Source organism: Bubalus bubalis, chromosome 15, assembly GCF_019923935.1.
Source record: "Bubalus bubalis isolate 160015118507 breed Murrah chromosome 15, NDDB_SH_1, whole genome shotgun sequence".
Lineage (NCBI taxonomy): Eukaryota > Metazoa > Chordata > Mammalia > Artiodactyla > Bovidae > Bubalus > Bubalus bubalis.
Genome location: NC_059171.1, coordinates 20,435,881 through 20,456,720, shown reverse-complemented (window position 1 = coordinate 20,456,720; position 20,840 = coordinate 20,435,881). Strand labels below are relative to the sequence as shown.

General features: G+C 46.4%; 1 protein-coding gene and 1 long non-coding RNA gene across 2 annotated transcripts in view; one reads left to right on the top strand and one right to left on the bottom strand.

The window, feature by feature from the left end:
* Positions 1–905: 905 nt before the first annotated feature.
* Positions 906–10,395, bottom strand: ODF1 (outer dense fiber of sperm tails 1). Its single transcript, XM_006046437.3, has 2 exons — positions 9,923–10,395; positions 906–1,493 (listed from the first exon to the last, which is right to left on the bottom strand). The coding sequence occupies exons 1-2, from the start codon at positions 10,240–10,242 to the stop codon at positions 1,034–1,036; spliced, it is 780 nt and encodes a 259-aa protein (XP_006046499.1). The 5' UTR covers positions 10,243–10,395; the 3' UTR covers positions 906–1,033.
* LOC112579135 overlaps positions 1,519–20,840 on the top strand; it is a 35,277-nt gene continuing 15,955 nt past the window's right edge. The window contains exons 1-3 of the long non-coding RNA XR_003103562.3: positions 1,519–1,700; positions 5,222–5,460; positions 20,152–20,318. This is a non-coding gene — a long non-coding RNA (uncharacterized LOC112579135). The remainder of the gene's footprint in view (positions 1,701–5,221; positions 5,461–20,151; positions 20,319–20,840) is intronic.

Sequence of the window (20,840 nt, the reverse complement as noted above, 5' to 3'; positions counted from 1 at the left end):
GTGCATTGTGTGTGTGTGGTTTGTCTTTTTTCTCTTTATGGTTTGGCATCCATGTTTTTAAAGTTTCCCAAGTGATTCCCATGTGCAGCCAAGGCTTTAACCCACGTGCAGCTGAGACTAGTAAAGAGACTTACTCGGCAGACGTGTAGGCTTTATGTTCCTTGTAAAAGTCAGACGTGAAATCAGCCCACGTCCTCATTCTGATCCCGCCCCATCATCTCCGTCTTCTTTACACTTATTTCTGTCTTGGTGCTCTAGTGACTCATGGGCCGTGTCTGTGAGGATCCAAGTTCAGGTGAACTATGCTATCATTTTGTGAAAGCTGTACTTTCCACTCATGAATGCTGGACTGAACTTTTGTGCCTTGAAGTAGTTTTAGGGACTGAGGAAAGCAGAGTTGAAATAAATCCTGAGAAGTTTGCAAACCACCCTGAGCCACAGCTGGCCCGTCCCCCAAATCACAGGAGTGTTGAGAAACAGCAGCTGTATGGTCACCCTCCCCTCTGTCAGTGGGCTTACTCCCCCATACATTTGTACTCTGTTCATTACCCCCAGTCAAAACCCAACCACATGTCCCTTGGAGAGTCACTTTCTCTCCAATGCTCCCTACCGTAGCAGCTTTGAAAAAGTGCTTGTCTTCAACCCTAACTAGTCTCGTTTTCTGCTTTGACTGTTTAATTTCTGGACTAGATCATGTCACTGACTCATTTGGAAAAGCAACATGTGAGGATGCCCACCCACAAAATATCTTTTCCCGGGCTTTGGCATTAGTGGGGTGTGAAGTAGCACACGGGAGGGCAGCCTTCACCATTCACCTTCCCTGCCCATCCCTTCATCCTTCCAGTGCCCACTAACCAGGTGGGGCTCAGGAGTGGGGGTTGAACCAAAAGACTTGCACATGCCAGTGGGTTGCAGTTATGTATTCAGTTTCCTATGTCCTTGAATAACACGGGCCATGGGAAGGGGGAGAGAAACACTGGAAGAGCTGCCTGGCTGGATACATGACTTCTACTAAGTCCTAGGTTCCTACACTTTACAAGATCATCTTCCTACAGGAAAACCGGCTCCCACAAGGATAGCAGGGGTTACAGGGGTCACAGGGGTTACAGGGGCTGCAGGGGCTACAGGGGCTGCAGGGGTTACAGGGGTTACAGGGGCTACAGGGGCTGCAGGGGTTACAGGGGTTACAGGGAGACGTGCAAGGGTAGCAGGGAGACTCGATCTTGACGCAACTGCCGAGCCCGTAGGAGTACGTCACGTCCTTCTCGTCCACGCACGGGGGCAAGCTGAACTCTTTGCAGATGTTCATGTAGCTGTATTTTTTCGACCCCAGGCAGTCATATCTGTTCTCGCGCTCAGCCGACACACACACCTTTCCGTCCTTCACTCTAACCTTGACTTGATCCGGTTCAAAGCCGCACACGTTCACCGATCCTAAAATGTTACTGCTACAGCAAGAGGAGGCCAGAATTCTATTTGTTGTTCTTCTCAGTCTGGAGTTTAGGAAAAGGAAAGGGTGGGAGGGACAAGCTCAGACGGACTCAGACACAACTTGACAAGCAACATTTTAACCTCTATTGAAAAAAAAAACCAAACCAGCAGAAGTAAACACTAGTCACTGTGGGGAGTCAAACTTTACAGAAGGATGTGAAGTGAAAACTGAGAGTCGGCCCATGGGAACCACACCCTCCCACTCCCAGGTAAACCCCTGTTAACTATTGATGAGTGTTTGGTCTTCCAGATCTCTCTCTGGAAGTTTTTTATTTTTACTGTTTATTTAAAAAATTTTTTTCTTTTTCTTTCCAGTTTTATTGAGAGATGATTGACATACAGCATTGTAAATCTAAGGTGTACAGCATAATGATTTGACTTAACATACATCATGAAATTATTATCTCAGTAAGTTTAGTGATTATCTATCACTTCATATGGATACCAAATTAAACAGAAAGATCTTTTTCCTTGTGATGAGAACACCTAGGATTTAGTCTCTTAACTTTCATATACAACCTACAGCACTGTTAATCATATTGTATATTACATACCTAGTAAGAGTCAGACACGACTGAGCGACTTCACTTTCATACATTGGAGAAGGAAACGGCAACCCACTCCAGTGTTCTTGCCTGGAGAATCCCAGGGACGGGGGAGCCTGGTGGGCTGCCATCTATGGGGTCGCACAGAGTCGGACATGACTGAAGCGACTTAGCAGCAGCAGCAGCAGCAGCAGCAGCACTTATTTTGGAGAAGGCAACGGCACCCCACTCCAGTACTCTTGCCTGGAAAATCCCATGGACGGAGGAGCCTGGTAGGCTGCAGTCCATGGGGCCGCTAAGAGTTGGACGTGACTGAGCGACTTCACTTTCACGTTTCACTTTCATGCATTGGAGAAGGAAATGGCAATTCTCCAGTGTTCTTGCTTGGAGAATCCCAGGGACAGGGGAGCCTGGTGGGCTGCCGTCTCTGGGGTCGCGCAGAGTCGGACACGACTGAAGCGACTTAGCGGCAGCAGCAGCAGTACTTATTTACCTTATAACTGGAAGTTTGTACCTTTCAACCACCTTTATCCAATCCTCCCGCTTCCTCACTCCTCTAGTAACCACAAATCTGATCTCTTTTTCTATCTGTGTGGTTGGTTTGTTGGTTGGGTTTTTCTAAAGTATAACTGACCCACAACATTCCTGGTGCACAACATAGTGATTTGATACTTTTTCCCATTACAAAATGATCAGCACTTTCTTTTGCATTTAAATCTCAACTCCTTGTCTTATTAGTTATGGAACCCTGGGCAGGCTTAACCTCTCTGCCTCAGTTTCCTCATCCGTAAAACTGGGACAATACCAGTAACCCATTTCTAGGGATTTCATGAGACAAATTAGTTAATGAATGCAAAGGATCTATACTAGCGCTCCGAGCATGGTTAGCATGTTAGGCTTTTGTCTGTTGTGTGTGTGTCCCACAATGTGCCATGGAAAGTTCTAAGCCATTGGAGGCATTGTTTCATTTGACCTGCATGAGAACCCTGTCACGCAGGTGAAATTGTCACTGTTTTGTAGATGGGGAGATGCTGAAGGTGGTGAGTGCAGAGCCTAGATTCAAATCCAGACCTGTTTAATGCCAAGGTCATGATTTTAACCATCACTTAGACTGAGCTCTCAGCATGAGGACCCAGACACTCAGTCTTGGAGGCCTGGCATCAGCCCTGCCTGCTCTGGGCCTCCTCAGGGACCAATTTCTTTCTAATTGCCTGAGCCTTCCAAAGACAGCCTAATGCTCTGAAATGCTCTTCTTTTTACTCCTTTACCATTAAAAAAAAAATCTGTATTCTAAGAGCCACTCCTGGCAAATCTTGCATCTTTGGCCTCCAAAGGGAGGTCTTGGCATGTGTGCTTTCTAGAACCTCTTCTGGTTTGAGGAGTCTGGACTCTGATTGGGTGATTAATCTCAGATATATTTTTTATTCTGACTTTTTACACTGAATAGTTTATACACTTACTGCTTTTTGTTACATAAGTTATTACAAGTTCACTGTAGAAAACTCAAAATGTGCTGTGCTCAGTCGCTTTAGTCATGGCCAACTCTGTGACCCCGTGGACTGTAGCCGGCCTGGCTCCTCTGTCCATGGGATTCTCCAGGCAATAACACTGGAGTGGGTAGCCGTTCCCTTCTCCAGGGGATCTTCCTAACCCAGGGATCAAACCTGAATCTCATGTCTCCTAAATTGGCAGACGGGTTCTTTATCACTAGTGCCACCTGGTAAGCCCAGAAAACTCAAAGTACAGATGAACAAAGAGATGGACTATTTTTTCTTTTTTCAGTTCAGTTCAGTCGCTCAGTCATATCAGACGCTTTGCGACCCCATGAATCGCAGCACGCCAGGCCTCCCTATCCATCACCAACTCCCGGAGTTCACTCAGACTCACATCCATCGAGTCAGTGATGCCATCCAGCCATCTCATCCTCTGTCGTCCCCTTCTCCTCCTGCCCCCTATCCCTCCCAGCATCAGAGTCTTTTCTAATGAGTCAACTCTTTGCATGAGGTGGCCAAAGTACTGGAGTTTTAGCTTTAGCATCATTCCTTCCAAAGAAATCCCAGGGCTGATTTTCTTTTTTAACAGACCACAAAAGCCCTCTTTGTCTTCTGCAGGAGATGGATCTGGGAGCCTGATCTACAAGCCAAGGCCAGCTTCCAGATCCATCTCCTCCTCTCAACAATCTGAATCTTGGGGTATGAATTCATGTTTGTTTTTGGTTTTCCTTAGATTTCCCCCTCTTCCACTATTGCTTCTTATTCCAGAGGGGGTCACTCTGGCCCCCTCTCCACTGCAGCAGATGCACGGGGGTCTCACAAATATGGGTCTTCAGGAAATTGCCCCAGAAATCTTGGCTGGATCAGGTTTCTTCTTCCTTTTGCTCCTAGGTCAGGTGTGACCTATGGGGATGTGTGGGTTTAGGAGAAATTGCAGAAGCCTCATTTTACTCATTAGATTGAGCTCCGAACTTGCAACCTGACTCCTGCCTGACAATGTACCATCACCCTACATAAGATTTTCCCTGGCTCTGTGAGGTTCTGAGAGATGGCCTGCTTTACTGTGATCATGAGGGCAGAGGTTAGTCATGGTCAACAGAGGCAAGTCAGCTTCTTTGGTGGATGGCAGAAGCCTCTTAGGAAAATTGGGGAAGAGCGAGTGGGCAGCGCTGTTTGCCTGCCACTCTGGGGTGTCACCTCCCCTCCCGACTGAAACTGGATTTCACCTGAAGGTATGACCACGCTCCTGAATGTGATTCTGCCCAGAGCAAAGGGGAGTGATACTGCCAGCCATCTGCACAAAGAGATGAATCAGTTTTCTGCCGAATGATGAATAAGGTGAAGAGGATGACGAGAACGCCAGTCTCTACACCGAACCAGAGGATGGCTGCCCTTCCTCTAGTTACTTTTTCTCCTTAGACCCCTGCGAGTAACCCGTTAAGCTTGCTTGTTCCTTTCCAACACATCTTTCCCTCTTTCTTCTTTTCCCTCTTCCTGTCTCCTTGCCTTGTCTCTCTCCTGATTTTGGATGATACTGGAGAAGTATGACTCTCAGCGGGAGCAGGGTGGCACCACACAGGTGCATCCGAACACCTGTGGCACTTGTTCAAACACAGGTGCCTGGGCCCCAACCCCGGAGTTTCTGATTCAGCTGGTCTGAGGAGGGAACCAATAATTTGCATTTCTAACAAGTTCCAGGTGATGCTGGCTGCTGGGTTCAGACAGCAGATCACTCTGACCACTGCTGACCAGGCAATTTAAGCACATCGACTCCAGAACTCAGGCAAACCTGGCCTCAAGTCCCGGCTCTCCCGTATCCTGAGGATCAAGGACGTTGCCCTGACTCTGTTTCATAATCTCTAAATTGGCCAAGATGTTGCAAGGATTAAATGAAGATGATGTGCTAGGCACTTGGTTTTCACTCCATAAAGGTAAGTCTCTTTATCAGGCTCCGCCTTACACAGACTTCCCCGAAATATGAGGCTTTAAGTGGCCAAGTGCCAAGTCCTGTGTCATTAAACATTAAGGCTAAATAATGGACATGCACTTGGCCTGCAGGGGCAGCAACTCCTACTCCTGCTACGCTGGGTGCCTGGGCCCTGAGACCTATGGGTACAAAGAGATTGCGGTGAGAGGGGACGAGGGGCCCATCTTGCTTCCAGCTCTGCAAGGTCACAGAGGGAAACAGCGAGCTCTCCTCTCTGTGGGAGAGTCAATCTGCTACCAGCCGTAAGGTAAAGCCGCAGAGTTCCTGGGTTCCTCTCTGTTGGCTTCCCACAGTGTGACTATGCCCTGATCTTTGGGTCAAAGAATGAGGTGGGTTGAGGGGAGTGGAATGATTTGCCTGAGGGCTTAAAACCCAGGGAGGCACTGCTAAACCACAAAGAATGCACTCTGGGGGCTGACAGTCATCAGCTTCCCCCAATGAGGGTGATGCAGGGAGAACTTCATACTCAGAGTGTGAGGGGTAAAAGGAAATGAGAAGGCTGGTTTCAAAGTTCTCAGAAGATGATGTCTCTGAGGTGGGGGTTTTTTAAAGGGAACTTCTTGAGCTGCAGGTCAACCAAGGATACTTGGATGAGTGGACGGAAGCAGTCTCAGGATGAATTTCCAGGTACCTGCAAAGGGCCCAGCATTGAGCCTAGGGCATTCCTAAAGCGCAGCTGCAAATCAAGGTTCATTTGCCCACGAACACTAGACCCACGTGTTGGAGCTACTCCAATATGAGCTATAGTTAGATAATGAACCCTAAGGGCAGGATGGCTCTTACCCAGAGGCTAAAGCGTCTGCCTGGAATGTGGGAGACCTGGGTTCGATTCCCAGGTTGGGAAGACCCCCCTGGAGAAGGAAATGGCACTCCATTTCAGTACTCTTGCCTGGAAAATTCCATGGAAGGAGGAGCCTGGTAAACTACAGTCCATGGGATTGCAAAGAGTTGCACACGACTGAGCAACTTCACTTCTAAGGGTAGGATTGAGGAGGGGCTGGCTTTGTTTCTACCATTTGCGTACAGAGGACAGGAAGCCCACGAAATGCGGGGGTGAATCGAGTGCAAACTTACATCAGGCTGGTCGCAGGGTTTCCTACAAGAGAAATCAAAGTCAGTAACTTCAGTCTCTCTCAATTCAAGAGAGGAAGGAAGGAAGAGTCAGGGAAAAGGCTAGTGCTTAGAGTACAAAAGTAATCTGGGGAGAAGAAAAGAATTTCAAAGAAGCTAATGAAATGGAAGTACTTACTTGGGTCTCCACTATTGAAGATACTGTCAAGGTGTCTTTAGAAGTAGCTGCTCAGTAAACAATGGAAAGAATTTGGACCTTCTGTACCCAGACTAAAAATACACACACACAATCAAATACACACCAATCAAATACACACTCAGGAAGGCTCAAATGACTTTTAGGGGAAATCACATGGTCTGCCAAAACTTCTTGCCCATTATTAACGGAACACCCAGAGACAGAGCACATAGACTCTCACACAGAAAAACAATTCCAGTGGGGCCATGGCAACTATAGACCAAGGAATCTTCTCCATTGGGCAAAGAAGCTTCTGGATAACATGTCCTGGCATCTAAGAGGACATGTCATACCTAACCAAACTGCTGGCTTTTGCTTTAAGGGGTAAAAGGTCACGTGCATATGCTTTCTAAATTCTAAAAGCCTTGGGAAGGTTTCACACCAAAGATTGTTTTAAATCGAATCAACATGGTATTTCTGAATGCATTCAGTCATGGGTTGGGAGCTGAGAGATAAGAAGAGAGGCATTTCACTGAAAAAAATGATAATGGGAATCCTCTGGGACTAGAGCTGGACTAGGCCTTAACATTTTCATTCATATTCAGAAATTTGAATATTTAGGCTTGCAGGTAACTCTAAGCTTTTCAGGACAGTGAAATGTCAAGCTGTTAGAGCATAGGAGTTTCCCAAGGTGGTCTGAATAGGAAGAAAAGTAGCTGGGAAGAGGGCAGACCTGAGGTCATTTCTGAAATGAACGCAGGATTATCAGTTCAGAGATCCCAGAAGACATCAGCAGGTTCATGTACTGCTGCAGGCAACAGGGAAAAAAATTAGCGAAAAATCCAGACATTGTCAGGGAAAGTATCACAAACCATAGCAAGCGTTACCTCTTGTATAAATAAACCACACTGCTGAGATTTAAGCTTGAAATCGTGTCTCCTGCAGATCATTAAGTAGAGACTCCCAGAGTAGGTGGAGAGTGCCCAGCTGGTGAAGAACTCACCTGGAGAGTAAGACAGCCTGGAGACAGAGACTGAGCAGACTTGGAGCAAGGGTATTTGAATAGTCAGAGGCACAGGAAGTAGACACAGGCTACTCACAAGTAGCCCTTCATTTAGACCAAATATTTTTAAAAAAGAACACTTGCATGAAATTTATGTAACTTGATCCTCGATGGGGTAAAAATTAAAATTGGTTCAGACTGAGTGTAGATGAGTTTATTTGGCAATGGTCCCATCTCAGACTATTGAAGGAAGTTCGTTACTGACCTTTGGTGACCGATGACCTAGACAATAATTGTTCTATTGCCCTTTCCAGGGAATCATCACTGTCCCTGTTGTTAAGCGCTTCATTCTCTCTCTTTCTGTCTTCACCCATCCATCCATCATCATCTTTCTTTTTCTTTTCTCTTTCTTCCTCTCTCTCCCTCTCCTCTCTCCCCTTCCTTCCTTCTTTCCTTCCCTTCTTTTTCTTTCTTCCTATCTATTCATCTATTAATATATCTGTCTCTCTGTCTAATCTATCATCTAATCTATTAATCTTATCACTGGGATAAGAAGGACATTGTTTAAGGATACAAACTGGCAATGAGTAGTAAGTCCTAGAGATCTAATGCACAGTACAGTAAATGTAGACAAAAGAAACGTTGTATTATAATCATCAAACTGGATAAGAGGCTAGGACTTAATCCAATCACTAAAAAGAAATAATTATGTAACACAGTTTGTTGTTGTTATTGTTTAGACTTCAGTTGTGTCTGACTCTGTGTGACCCCAGAGACGGCAGCCCACCAGGCTCCCCCGTCCCTGGGATTCTCCAGGCAAGAACACTGGAGTGGGTTGCCATTTCCTTCTCCAATGCGTGAAAGTGAAAAGTGAAAGTGAAGTCACTCAGTCATGTCCGACCCTCAGCGACCCCATGGACCGCAGCTTTCCAGGCTCCTCTGCCCATGGGATTTTCCAGGCAAGAGTACTGGAGTGGGGTGCCATTGCCTTCTCCAGGGAATCTTCCCAACCCAGGGATCGAATCCTCATTTCCTACATTGGCAGAAGGATTCTTTACCACTGAGCCACTTGGGAAGCCCCTGTGTAGCACAATAGAGATAGCTAATTATTGGTACAATGGCAATCATATTATAATATATAAATGTATGAAATTTGCAACATTGTACACCTTAAATTTATACAATGTTATGTCAAATATAATTAAATAAAAAGATCATTTGTGCCATCTTTTAAAAAATAGTAGCATATTAAGTAGTTTTTCTGCACCTTTTTTCACTTAGTATGACAATACTTAAAATGCTTCATCAGTTCTTTTTACAGCTACATATTATCCCAATGTATGAATGTACCATAATTTGTTTAACCAGGTGACAGTGCTTTCAACTATTTTTTTCTATCATAGTTACAGACTAAACGGCATAAGTAGACAGAAAAAGAAAGTGTTCTCAGGCAAAAAGTAAAATGTGATGAAAACCAAAAAAACTTATAAAGTGAATTTAAAATTATCCAGTTCAATTAAAACCTTTTCAACTGTATTCTGAACACTGTGGCTTCAGTTCTATAATTTCTTTACACAATCTTTACTATAGTTGAAGGGGGAGGCAAACAATAAACCCAATACCAGATGAATTTGAAGTCATCAAGAGTTGGAGAATAGGAGAAAGGATTTCCTACAAAACCAAATAAATGCCTCTATTGTTCAATTTGCTCCCCTGCTCTTAAAGCCTCTGGCAAATGTTTGACTTGATCAATTATTATTACTTCTCCCATAGTCATTTCTGTAAGCCAAAATACACTCAAATTACTTTACTCATAACCAGAAAAAATGTTTAGTTTGCTGCTCCCAATAGCTTTTTAATGACACCCCCTGTTTCTTTCCCTCATTGAAGCCACATTATTTATCACGTTGGTGCTCCTGCCATAAGCTGAAAACAACCTTGCCAATCGACATCATTACACTGTCTTTTGAGAATCTTACAGTTCCCATTATGGACCCTTTTACTCGTCTCTTCTTAAATCTTTTCTCTGTCACCAGAGTCATTATCTTGAACCCGGTTCATCGTTGTTCAAGTATCGATTGTCACCCTCTCCTCCCTTATTCCAACCTAGGAGGCTAATGCACCAACTATAAAAACCTGAAGATGTTGTCTTACTTGGCAAGCTCTCTCTTCTCATCCTCTATGGCTCTAATGGCTTTCCTCTCCAAACTTCTGAGAGACGGGCGAAGACAGTAAAGCTTAACATCACACAGGCAACATGGGTAGAGATCGCACAGGCCGCAGGACCGTGATCGCTTTGAGTAGCACAGGCAGTAGGGGTAGGGGTGCAGGTCGCAGCAGCAATATGGGTGCATGTATAAGTCGCACAGGCATCGTGCGCTGAGCTCGTCGATGCATCTCAACTGCCTTAGTTCTCTGTCCACCTTCTTGATGTCCCTTCTAACACTGTCCAAAAGACAACTCAGTGCAGCCATTACAGTTACACCTTATTGTTCTGTGAGTACCTTCGGGAAATGGCACTCAGGGGGGAAAAAATTGCTCTAAGCTCTTCTCAGAGGTTTCTTTTAAAAATACATGACACACACATGGTTCACTTACTTTAAAGCTTGGGTTCTATGACCTCACCACCCTCTTAAGTATGTCATAGTCTTTCGGTTACCATGAGAACTGTACACAGTCAAGGTCTCCAGAGGCCCTCCTTAGCGTTACAGAGCTACTCTCAGAACCACCCTAATTAACATAAGGGTTTCACTCACCTTGATCTCATTCACCTTGAAGTGGGATGGGCCCTCCAAGTCGTCACAGTTCCTTGGGGTTTATTGGGCTAAGTCGTCCTGCTCTTGACTTGTGTGTGGCCTGTGGATTAGCCACAGCAATGAAGATCTTAGTGTGCAGGGTAGAAGGAGCTGCCTGGCTCCTTCCTTCAGGTCCTTCTCGCTCCAGCCTCGACATCTAGCCTTGCCCCTTATACTCTAGGATTCATTCTGGCTTCTATTCCTTTATAGGTAGAATATTAAGAGCTCCCCAGGGGTTCTCCTTACCAAGCTAACCTTGAGTCAGCCTTTGTCCTTGACCTTCTGAGCCTCCCATCTCTGGGTCCTGCCTGTTCTTTGTCAGCTGGCATCCTGGCTATCCTAGGACCTCAGTTCTCCTGTGACTGCGGTCTTGCTCTTAAGCTCTCATCTCTCAAAGCTCAGAGTCTTGTCCCCGTCACCACTTCCCAGCAACTATGCCTCTGGTCTTACATCCAAGCTGCCAGATGCCCTATTCCCAAGTGCTTCCCAAGTGTTGGTCCTTGATACTCAGAGCCAACTGCCTGAAGTTGCCTGAGACCCTGACTTGGGCCAGTTTCCTGTGTTCTCAGCTGGGTCAACATGCTGGACCTGGGGCTCAGCCCTCAGCCTCAGCTTGGCTACTTCTGCTCCTCTGGGCCATTCCCTTCAAACTGCTCTCTGCCTCTCAAATTCCCTTTTAGCGGACCAAGGCATAGGGTACTTGAGGACAGGTGGTTGGAGGTGGCATTGGAGAGGGAGACCAAGGGCTGGGTTTAAAGGGACTTCTGGCCAGTTAGGCATTTGAACTTTATTTTGAGTGCAGTGTAGACTCACTGGGTTTCCTTTCTGTTGAGAGAAGTTGGAAGGTAAGCCACACTGAAGGTGTAGCATGAGGGGAGAACAGTAGCAATGTCTTCTGCTGGAAGGCAGGAGACAGACAGATTCAGAGCTGGGGACCATGGCCATAGGAGTGGCAGGAAGGAAGCCAATGGGCCGTCTTCCTCTACCCTCCCACATCCGCTCAGGCCCTACCTAATCCACTCTCCACGTTGTAGCCAGAGTGATGTTCATAAATAAATCTATTACCCTTCAACTCTACCCTCCCCTCAAAGTCTTCAGATTCTTCTCTGTCCTCGTAGGAGAAGGCTCAGCATCCTCACGAGGTGGTGAACAGTAGGGCCTCTGCCCACCTCTCCAGTCTCTTCTGTTATCATTACTCCTGCAACTTGTTCTGCATGAGCCACAAAGGCTTCCTTGAAGTCTCTCTCATTCCACCTCCTTCTGGACTGTGTTCTGTCTGCTTAGAAGTTCAACACCCCACTCCAGCCCTTGATCTAGTTAACTCCTAAGGCATTCTTTAGTTCTTCTCTTAAATGTCCTTCCTTCAAGGGCTTCCCTGTTCCCCAGAGTACATGCTGAACAGTCCACATATGTCTTTTGTAACATTGTTTGTCTGTTTCTCCAACTGGACTGTAAGCTCTATGAGGGCAGGGACCAATTATTTTTGCTCACCATTAGATCCTCAGCATGATGTCTGGCACAGAATAGGAAGTTAAAATGGATTCACCAAATGAGTAAAATTAAATAGCATTTAGTGAACAGAATGAGGATAGAGTGAGGGAGGTGTAATGACTCGTAAGTTTCTAGCTTGATTGAGTCGTGGTGCCATTGACTGAGATATGAAACACGGGAAAAAGAGTAAGCTTGGAGGACATGCTAAATTTGAGGTGCTGGTGACAACTTGAAGGTAGAAATGTGGAATACCATGTGGGTAAGTGGGTCTGGAACGTGAGAGAAAGCTGGGTCAGAGATATAAAATTCAGGATCTTGACTGGGCTAGATCACTCAAGAGGAGAAATAGATTGAAAAAATGAAGAAGACTAAAGCAGACTCCTGAAGAACAATGATAAGAAATGAGAGAATTAAAGGAGCTCATGAAAGTCTCATAGAAGAAATACAAGAAGAAAGAATTCCCACTGCCGAAGTCCCTTGTGTATCACTAGACCACGTTCAGTAGACCCCAGTCTTGACCTAGGAACTCCCTTTCTGTAGAGATGAAGCATTTTAGCAAAGAAAGCAAATTTCCCTGACGATATTAGAATGAGGGAGGCTGGAGTCTGAGACACACAGGATGAGTTAGAAAAACAGAGAGGGGTAGTACTCCTCTGTGGACAAATGGTGAAGTCTTTCAAGAGTGATTCCATCCAATTCTGAAGGTAGACTCTGTTAATAGGAATGTGGCCTGTTCTCTTCCTGAGGGTTCATTGTGGAGCTGTTCAGATTTCTCTAGTTCCAAGGGATGGACTTTGAACTTTTATATCACCACAAATTCCATCCCTTAGCAAATGTCAGCAAAGGTCAAAACAAGCAAGCTCTCAGTTTTAAATTCATAAATATATAGGTTCAGGAATTTAAGCATGCACACATCTGTATTATACATGACACATTATGAAGATAGTTATAGCTTTATTTTAACTAGGATTCCCCCATGAGTCCATCCTCCTAGTAACTGCACTCTTTATCGTGATGCATATTCTTCACATCATTTCAAGTGACTTAACAAAGGTAGTGACCCCTTTAAAGATCAGAGGGAAATGTGATCTATTCATGTCAGAAGGACAATGTAGAATTCATTAGAACCTGCAGAAACCCACAGGAACAATCTAGAGTCACAGTTCCCTGCAGCATAAACACAAGAAGATGACTTGGACGTTTGTACAATGGAAATGAGAGGCTTTCCTTATATAGGACTATGTCTGGGGAAGCTTCCGCCACTTTGGCTGGTGTCCAGATTGAACCTTCTATGGGATGGAGGGCAAGTGGATGCTTGGTCCCTAGTATTGGTAGAACTATGTGTCCAAAGAGGTCTCCTCTGTCTCTTTCACTAGGTGCTACAGCTAAGTCATTTATTAGGCCAATGGCACAAAACTATTCCTCTAGCAGTTACTCGGAGAAGGCAATGGCACCCCACTCCAGTACTCTTGCCTGGGAAATCCCATGGACGGAGGAGCCTGCTAGGCTGCAGTCCATGGGGTTGCTAGGAGTCGGACATGGCTGAGTGACTTCACTTTCACTTTTCACTTTCATGCATTGGAGAAGGAAATGGCAACCCACTCCAGTGTTCTTGCCTGGAGAATCCCAGGGACGGGGGAGCCTGGTAGGAGGCTGTCTGTGGGGTTGCACAGAGTCGGACACGACTGAAGGGACTTAGCAGCAGCAGCAGCAGCAGTTACTAGTGCTCAAACATCAAGTTCAAAGTCACCCTCAAGGATTAAGTGTGGTCATATCTCAGTAGTGGAATTAAAGATGGTTTTAAAAATTCTGTTCCTAGACTTTTGTCATTTCTTAGTTTCTTCGATAAGAATATCACCAATTTTTTAATGAAACAATTTCTGATAGTATGCTGTCTGCCACACTATCAGTTTTGACCTGAATTGCTAAGCCCACTTCCAGCCTCTTCTTTTATAATCCAGGTGGGCTCCAGGGCCATCTCTCTGAGCAGATTTGCCACTGGGTCTTCCTGAGTTGACTCATTGGAAAAGACTCTGATGCTGGGAGGGATTAGGGGCAGGAGGAAAAGGGGACGATAGAGGATGAGTTGGCTGGATGGCATCACCGACTCGATGGACATGAGTTTGAGTGAACTCCGGGAGTTGGTGATGGACAGGGAGGCCTGGCGTGCTGCAATTCATGGGGTCGCAAAGAGTCGGACACGACTGAGTGACTGAACTGAACTGAACTTCCTGTAAGGGACATCGAATACTTTTCCTAGCCATCATCCATGGCATCCTTCTCCTGATAAAATAACTCTCTTCTCTTCCCCTGCCCTCTGCCATTCATTTAAGTTCAGTTCAGTTCAGTTCAGTTCAGTTGCTCAGTCATGTCTGACTCTTTGCGACCCTATGAATTGCAGCACGCCAGGCCTCCCTGTCCATCACCAACTCTCGGAGTTCACCCAAACTCATCTCCATTGAGTCGGTAATGCCATCCAGCCATCTCATCCTCTGTCGTCCCCTTCTCCTCCTGCCCCCAATCCCTCCCAGCATCAGAGTCTTTTCCAATGAGTCAACTCTTCACATGAGGTGGCCAAAGTATTGGAGTTTCAGCTTCAGCATCAGTCCTTCCAAAGAACACCCAAGGACTGATCTCCTTTAGGATGGACTGGTTGGATCTCCTTGCAGTCCAAGGGACTCTCAAGAGTCTTCTCCAGCACCACAGTTCAAAAGCATCAGTTCTTTGGTGCTCAGCTTTCTTCACAGTCCACCTCTCACATCCATACATGACCGCTGGAAAAACCATAGCCTTGACTAGATGGACCTTTGTTGGCAAAGTAATGTCTCTGCTTTTGAATATGCTATCTAGGTTGGTCATAACTTTCCTTCCAAGGAGTACGCGCCTTTTAATTTCGTGGCTGCAGTCACCATCTGCAGTGATTTTGGAGCCCCAAAAAATAAAGTCTGACACTGTTTCCCCATCTATTTCCCGTGAAGTGATGGGACCAGATGCCATGATCCTCATTTTCTGAATGTTGAGCCTTAAGCCAACTTTTCACTCTCCTCTGTCACTTTCATAAAGAGGCTCTTTAGTTCCTCTTCACTTTCTGCCATAAGGGTGGTGTCATCTGCATATCTGAGGTTATTGATATTTCTCCCAGCAATCTTGATACCAGCTTGTGCTTCTTCCAGCCCAGCGTTTCTCATGATGTACTCTGCATATAAGTCTGCCATTAGGTACCATCAATAATGTTGCCCAGTAAAGGGGCAGACATGTAACAAAAGCTGGCCTATCCGACTTTCCTCTGGGGGTTTGATCTTTCACAGAGAGACTGCGGATGTTTGGAGCTGAATCACGCGGATAGCGTGACAGCTTCGTTACGGCCTTGTTCTGTTGTTTTCAAGTTGGTTCTCTGGCTTTCCTTTGAGTCTCTGAACTCTTCCATGTCCTTCCAACACATTCCTGCTTCTCTTCAGTTATCCAGTCAGATTCAGTTACCTGTAACTGAAGAACACAACTGACATGACAAGGCTGTTCCCTGGACTTGTCTGAGAGGACCACTCCAGGCCAGGCGTGTAGGTCTGCCTTTGCTCCAGTGCGTGCTGTCTGGCGCTAGTCTAGCTCCTCCCTCCATATTCAGAGCTAGCTGCATCAGGGCAGCCACCAATCCTGAAGGCCCTGAAGGTACCAGGCAATGGGGATGACTCAAACTAGGGGAAGTGTCTGGAAACACCCACAAAGGCTCATCCGTGGACACTATCCCTGGAGCAAGAGAGACTTTCCTGGCATTTGGAGCCTCAGAACTTTAGCTTTAGAAAACATAAGTCATCTAGACCACTTCCTACCCAGCAGGGAATCTCTGCTGAAGCACCCCAGGCAGATAAGGATGGAAGAGCTGAGGGGCTTGTATAAGTGATGGAGTGCTCCCTCACTGGGCTAGTGCTCCCTCATCAGGGCTCCTATGGCCAACCATATTGGTCCACATCATTTATCTCCCTCTTTCTTCCTCCCCACCTCCACAAGGAGCTTTGACAAATATCTTCCTGCTAAAGCAGGGAAGGGATACAGAGGAGGAGGATGTTGGTAAGTTACTCTTAAAACTGCACCCAACAAGGGTGAACTCAGGTCCAAGCGGTTGCAGCACACTGGATGTTCTTGGTTACCAGGATCTTGAAAGAGCATCTTATGAGGTGTTTTCCTTTTTTTTTTTTTTCCAGCAAATATCATCATTCAGGCATTACTGAGAAGGAGTCATGAGAATTTGGGGGCTTCCTAGGTGATGCTAGTGGTAAAGAACCTGCCTGCCATGCAGGAGACATAAGAGATGTGGGTTTGATCCCTGGGTTGGGAAGATCCCCTGGAGGAGGGCGTGGCAACCTACTCCAGTATTCTTATCTGAAGAACTCCATGGACAGAGGAGCCTGGCGGGGTACAATCTATGGGGTTGCAAAGAGTCAGACACGACTGAAGTGCTTTAGCACGCACATACATGAATGAAGTTCCTCATTAATATCTAAGGAGCGGATAGAGATCTTTGTGATCATCATCCTGGTTTCTCTGGGATGTGGGACTTCGGTGGTGCCAAAACTGGGGCAGGAGATGCAGGTTGAAAATGAGGTGGAAGTACCAAGTGGCCATGGTAGTCCATCCAATTTGTCTAGTTTAAGTGATGCAGCTAAACTCAGTGGGGGGCAAACCTGTATGTCAACCCCTGGTCTTGAAGGTGGTATTGTTTAGTCGCTAAGTCATGTCTGACTCTTGCCACCCCATGGACTGCAGCCCACCAGGCTCCTCTGTCCATGGGATTTTCCAGGCAAAAATACTGGAGTGGGTTGCCATTTCCTTCTCCAGGGGATCTTCATGACCTAGGGATCGAACCTGGGTCTCCTGCATTGCCAGGCAGATTCTTTACCACTGAACCACCAGGGAAGCCCAGCTTTGAAGGTAGAGTCATATTATGAGCTCTGGATCTCCATGACAACTATACTTTATAACTCCTTTCTCCCAGCCTCTCAGATCTCCAATTGCTCCTTCTCCCCCTGCTCGCCTCGAGCCTCATGGATTCACCAAACAAAAATTGTTAACTGCAATTTGGCTTGTTCTTGAAGACAGAGACCAAAAAGCTTCCTTGAACTCCACATGGGAATCATTCAAACAAGAAAGGGTACGTCTATGTCCTCCTAGAAACAGAAGGACTTGCTTCTGCTACAGATGGTGGCCTGATTACTTCAGGGGTGAGGGGTAAGAATTTTCATGTCCCTATCCAGTCCCATCATTTCATGGGAAATGGATGGGGAAACAGTGGAAACAGTGTCAGACTTTATTTTGGGGGGCTCCAAAATCACTGCAGATGGTGACTGCAGCCATGAAATTAAAAGACGCTTACTCCTTGGAAGAAAAGTTATGACCAACCTAGATAGCATATTCAAAAGCAGAGACATTACTTTGCCAACAAAGGTTCGTCTAGTCAAGGCTATGGTTTTTCCAGTGGTCATGTATGGATGTGAGAGTTGGACTGTGAAGAAGGCTGAGCGCCAAAGAATTGATGCTTTTGAACTGTGGTGTTGGAGAAGACTCTTGAGAGTCCCTTGGACTGCAAAGAGATCCAACCAGTCCATTCTGAAGGAGATCAGCCTGGGATTTCTTGGAAGGAATGATGCTAAAGCTGAAACTCCAGTACTTTGGCCACCTAATGCGAAGAGTTGACTCATTGGGAAAGACTGATGCTGGGAGGGATTGGGAGCAGGAGGAGAAGGGGACGACAGAGGATGAGATGGCTGGATGGCATCACTGACTCGATGGACGTGAGTCTGGGTGAACTCCAGGAGGTGGTGATGGACAGGGAGGCCTGGTGTGCTGCGATTCATGGGGTCGCAAAGAGTCGGACACGACTGAGCGACTGGACTGAACTGAACCACCACCTCTTAATAGAGAACTTAATAGAGAACCAGCCTACCTCTTAATAGAGACTTACTTGAATAATATTTCACATGTAAAGAGTGCTCAAGTTGTGGGGCTGTTTATCCCCATTTTACAGATAGGGAGACTGAGGAATGGGGAGTTCACACAGCAAGTGACAGAACTAGGGTTCCAACCAGGTGGCCAGCCTCCTCTCTCTGTCTTCAAGTATAACAACTCTTGAGAAGAAAATTTCTCTTTATGCTCACCTGAAAGATGAAGGAGGAATTAGATTTGAACACTGGGCCTTCTGGGTTGCCTGCTTCTGTCATTATCCACATGCCTACAGCTTGATTCGCTGCACATGTTGCTGTTCAAATGGAGTAACATGCTTTTCTGCTCTGGGCCCCACCCCACCCCGTGTCCCCCTGCAGAGCTGGGGCTGCTTCACACCGGCCTCCGGAGTGACCATATTCTGACTCTCCCCTCAACCACAGGGGTTCTCTTGTCTCCTAAAGTAATGTTTCTTACAGAGAATTCTTTCCTTCCCATAGCATGGTTGGCTTGTTTTGTGAAGTAAGAACTTTCGTTTTCAATTATTACCAAAGAAGATGTAATCAGAACAAAACATTCCCACTGAAGACTCCCAAGTCTTCCTGCCTGGATTCTTGGTCCAGGGGGTAGACTCTCTGCCTCCAGCAGTGCGTGCGTGCTAAGTCGCTTCAGTTGTGTCCAATTCTTTGCAACTCTGTGGACTGCAGCCTGCCAGGCCCCTCTGTCTATGGGATTCTCCAGGCAAGAATATTGGAGTGGGTTGCTATTTCCTCCTCCAAGGGATCTTCCCAACTCAGGGATCGAACCGGCATCTCCTGTGTCTCCTGCACAGCAGGTGGATTCTTTACTGCTGAGCCACGAGGGAAGCCTCCAGCAGGTGTTGCTCTTAACCCCAGAACGTGAAGTGTGAAGCCCTCTTCTTACTTCATGTTCTGTCTGACTCAGCTTTCCAGGGAACTGAGATACATTCAGATTCCCCAAGTCTTTCTCAATTCCCTGCAGAAGCCCAGCAGAAAGAGATCAGTGCAGGGCTCTCGAAGCAAAAGCTAGAGACAGGCCACACCCAGGCTCCCTTCAAGCTGTGGGACAGGAGGCCCAGGAGGAGGGGACGGAAGAGGGGAGGGAGAGAGGGAATGTAGTACCATCTTCCTGCTTTCGTTCAGTGGCTCTCAAACTTCTTGGCCTCAGGACCACTTTACACTCTGAAAGTGGGGATTCCAAAGAGCTTTTGGTCATGTGGGTTTTATCTATGAAGACTGAGCCTTATTAGAAATTAAAACAGACATTTACAGAATATGTAAGCATTTAAAAATAACAATAGTAGGACTTCCCTGGTGGTCCAGTGTTTACAAATCTGCCTGTCAATGCAGGGGACAGGGATTCAATCCCTGGTCAAGGAATATCTCACCTGCTTCGGGGCAGCCGAGCCCATGCACCACAGCTACTGAGCCCATGTGCTCTAGAACCTGCACTCCGCAACAAGAGAAGTTATGGTAATGAGAAGCCCAGGCACCAAATGGAAGTATAGTCCCCGCTTGCTGCAACTGGAGAAAAGTCCGTACAAACAGCAACAAAGACCCAGGACAGCCAAAAGTTAAAAACCCAGTTGTGAATAAAGTACGTGTGCATGCTTGTGGGTGTGTAAAATAAAGAAAGAAGAGAGAAATTGATTGGTTGTAAGTGATATTTTTTAAAAACCTATGTAGCAATGTCCTGGCTTCAGCTAATTTGGAACCCCTTCAAGGAATTTAGTTGGGTCTGGATGAGCTTGTGGACTGGAATGGTGAGTCCAGCTGGGCTCCATTTGCTTCTGGAGAAAGAACTAGAGGAGGAGGGGGTATAAAGCTCAGATTGGAGGCAGGCCTAGACTTCAAGTGCAGCCTGGTGCCTGTGGCCTGATTGTGTTCTCAGCCTCTATTACATCCAGCCCCTCCGCTGCATGGACCCGTACTGGAGTCTGAAGTTGGTCAGGATGTATGACATCAAGAGAAGAACCCAAAATGGAGCTCTTTTCATTGGCTACTCGATAAAACGAGGGGTTCAGAACAGCAGCAACGGCTACACATCCAGGTGGTTGTCTGGGTGCTGGTCACGTGTTTGTCCACTAGATCCTGTCGCTCAGTCCTTTAACGTCGGTGCTAACACATTGTCACTTTTTCACAGGAGAGGAGACTATGGCAAAGAGCAGCCAAGTCACTTATTGATGGCTGCCCAGTTGGCAAGCCCTGGAGGCCAAAGGTGTACTGGTGATGATCCGGAGCTCCAGGCATAGCCACCATGCAGCACTGCCAGGCTGTGGGCCCCTCCCCAAGCCCGCCTAACCCTTCCAGGTAGGGGAAATTATATTCTTAAAGGCTGGTGCAGGAACTTGCCTTAGAGACAAATATCTCTTTGTGCCAAAAGAGTAGGTGAAGGGGAGAGGGAGAAACCCAGAAGAGTGAACCCTAAGGGGGCAGGAGCCAGGGCGGCAAGACCGCTCATGTCCTGTGCCTTGGAGACCGATGAACAGGACTGGTGAATTGTCATTGGGTGACTCCACGTGTCACCAGCACCTCCATCGAGAAACAGAACCTTCTGAGTACCCCCTGTTCATGCCTCCTTCTGGCTTTAGCAACCCTTCTTGCTCTCAAGCAGCCAGAACTCATTTTGCCTGGTTTTGTATAAATGGAAATATACAAAAATCCATCTACTCTTTGGTGTCTCACTTCTCCCAGTCAACATAAGAGTTGTGAGTTTCATTGTTGCCTGATATTTGTATTTCACTCCTTTCTGCTGTAGGGCGTTCTCTTGTATAAATACACCACAACCTACATATGCTTTCTATGTGCTTGGACATTTGTAGACAGACATCT

Excerpts from the sequence above, each read along its gene's own strand:
- ODF1 (XM_006046437.3), bottom strand. The coding sequence starts at position 10,242 with ATGGCTGCACTGAGTTGTCTTTTGGACAGTGTTAGAAGGGACATCAAG. Across the intron at positions 1,494-9,922 it reads GAGAAGAGAGAGCTTGCCAA|ACTGAGAAGAACAACAAATA; the intron begins GTAAGACAACAT and ends CCTAAACTCCAG.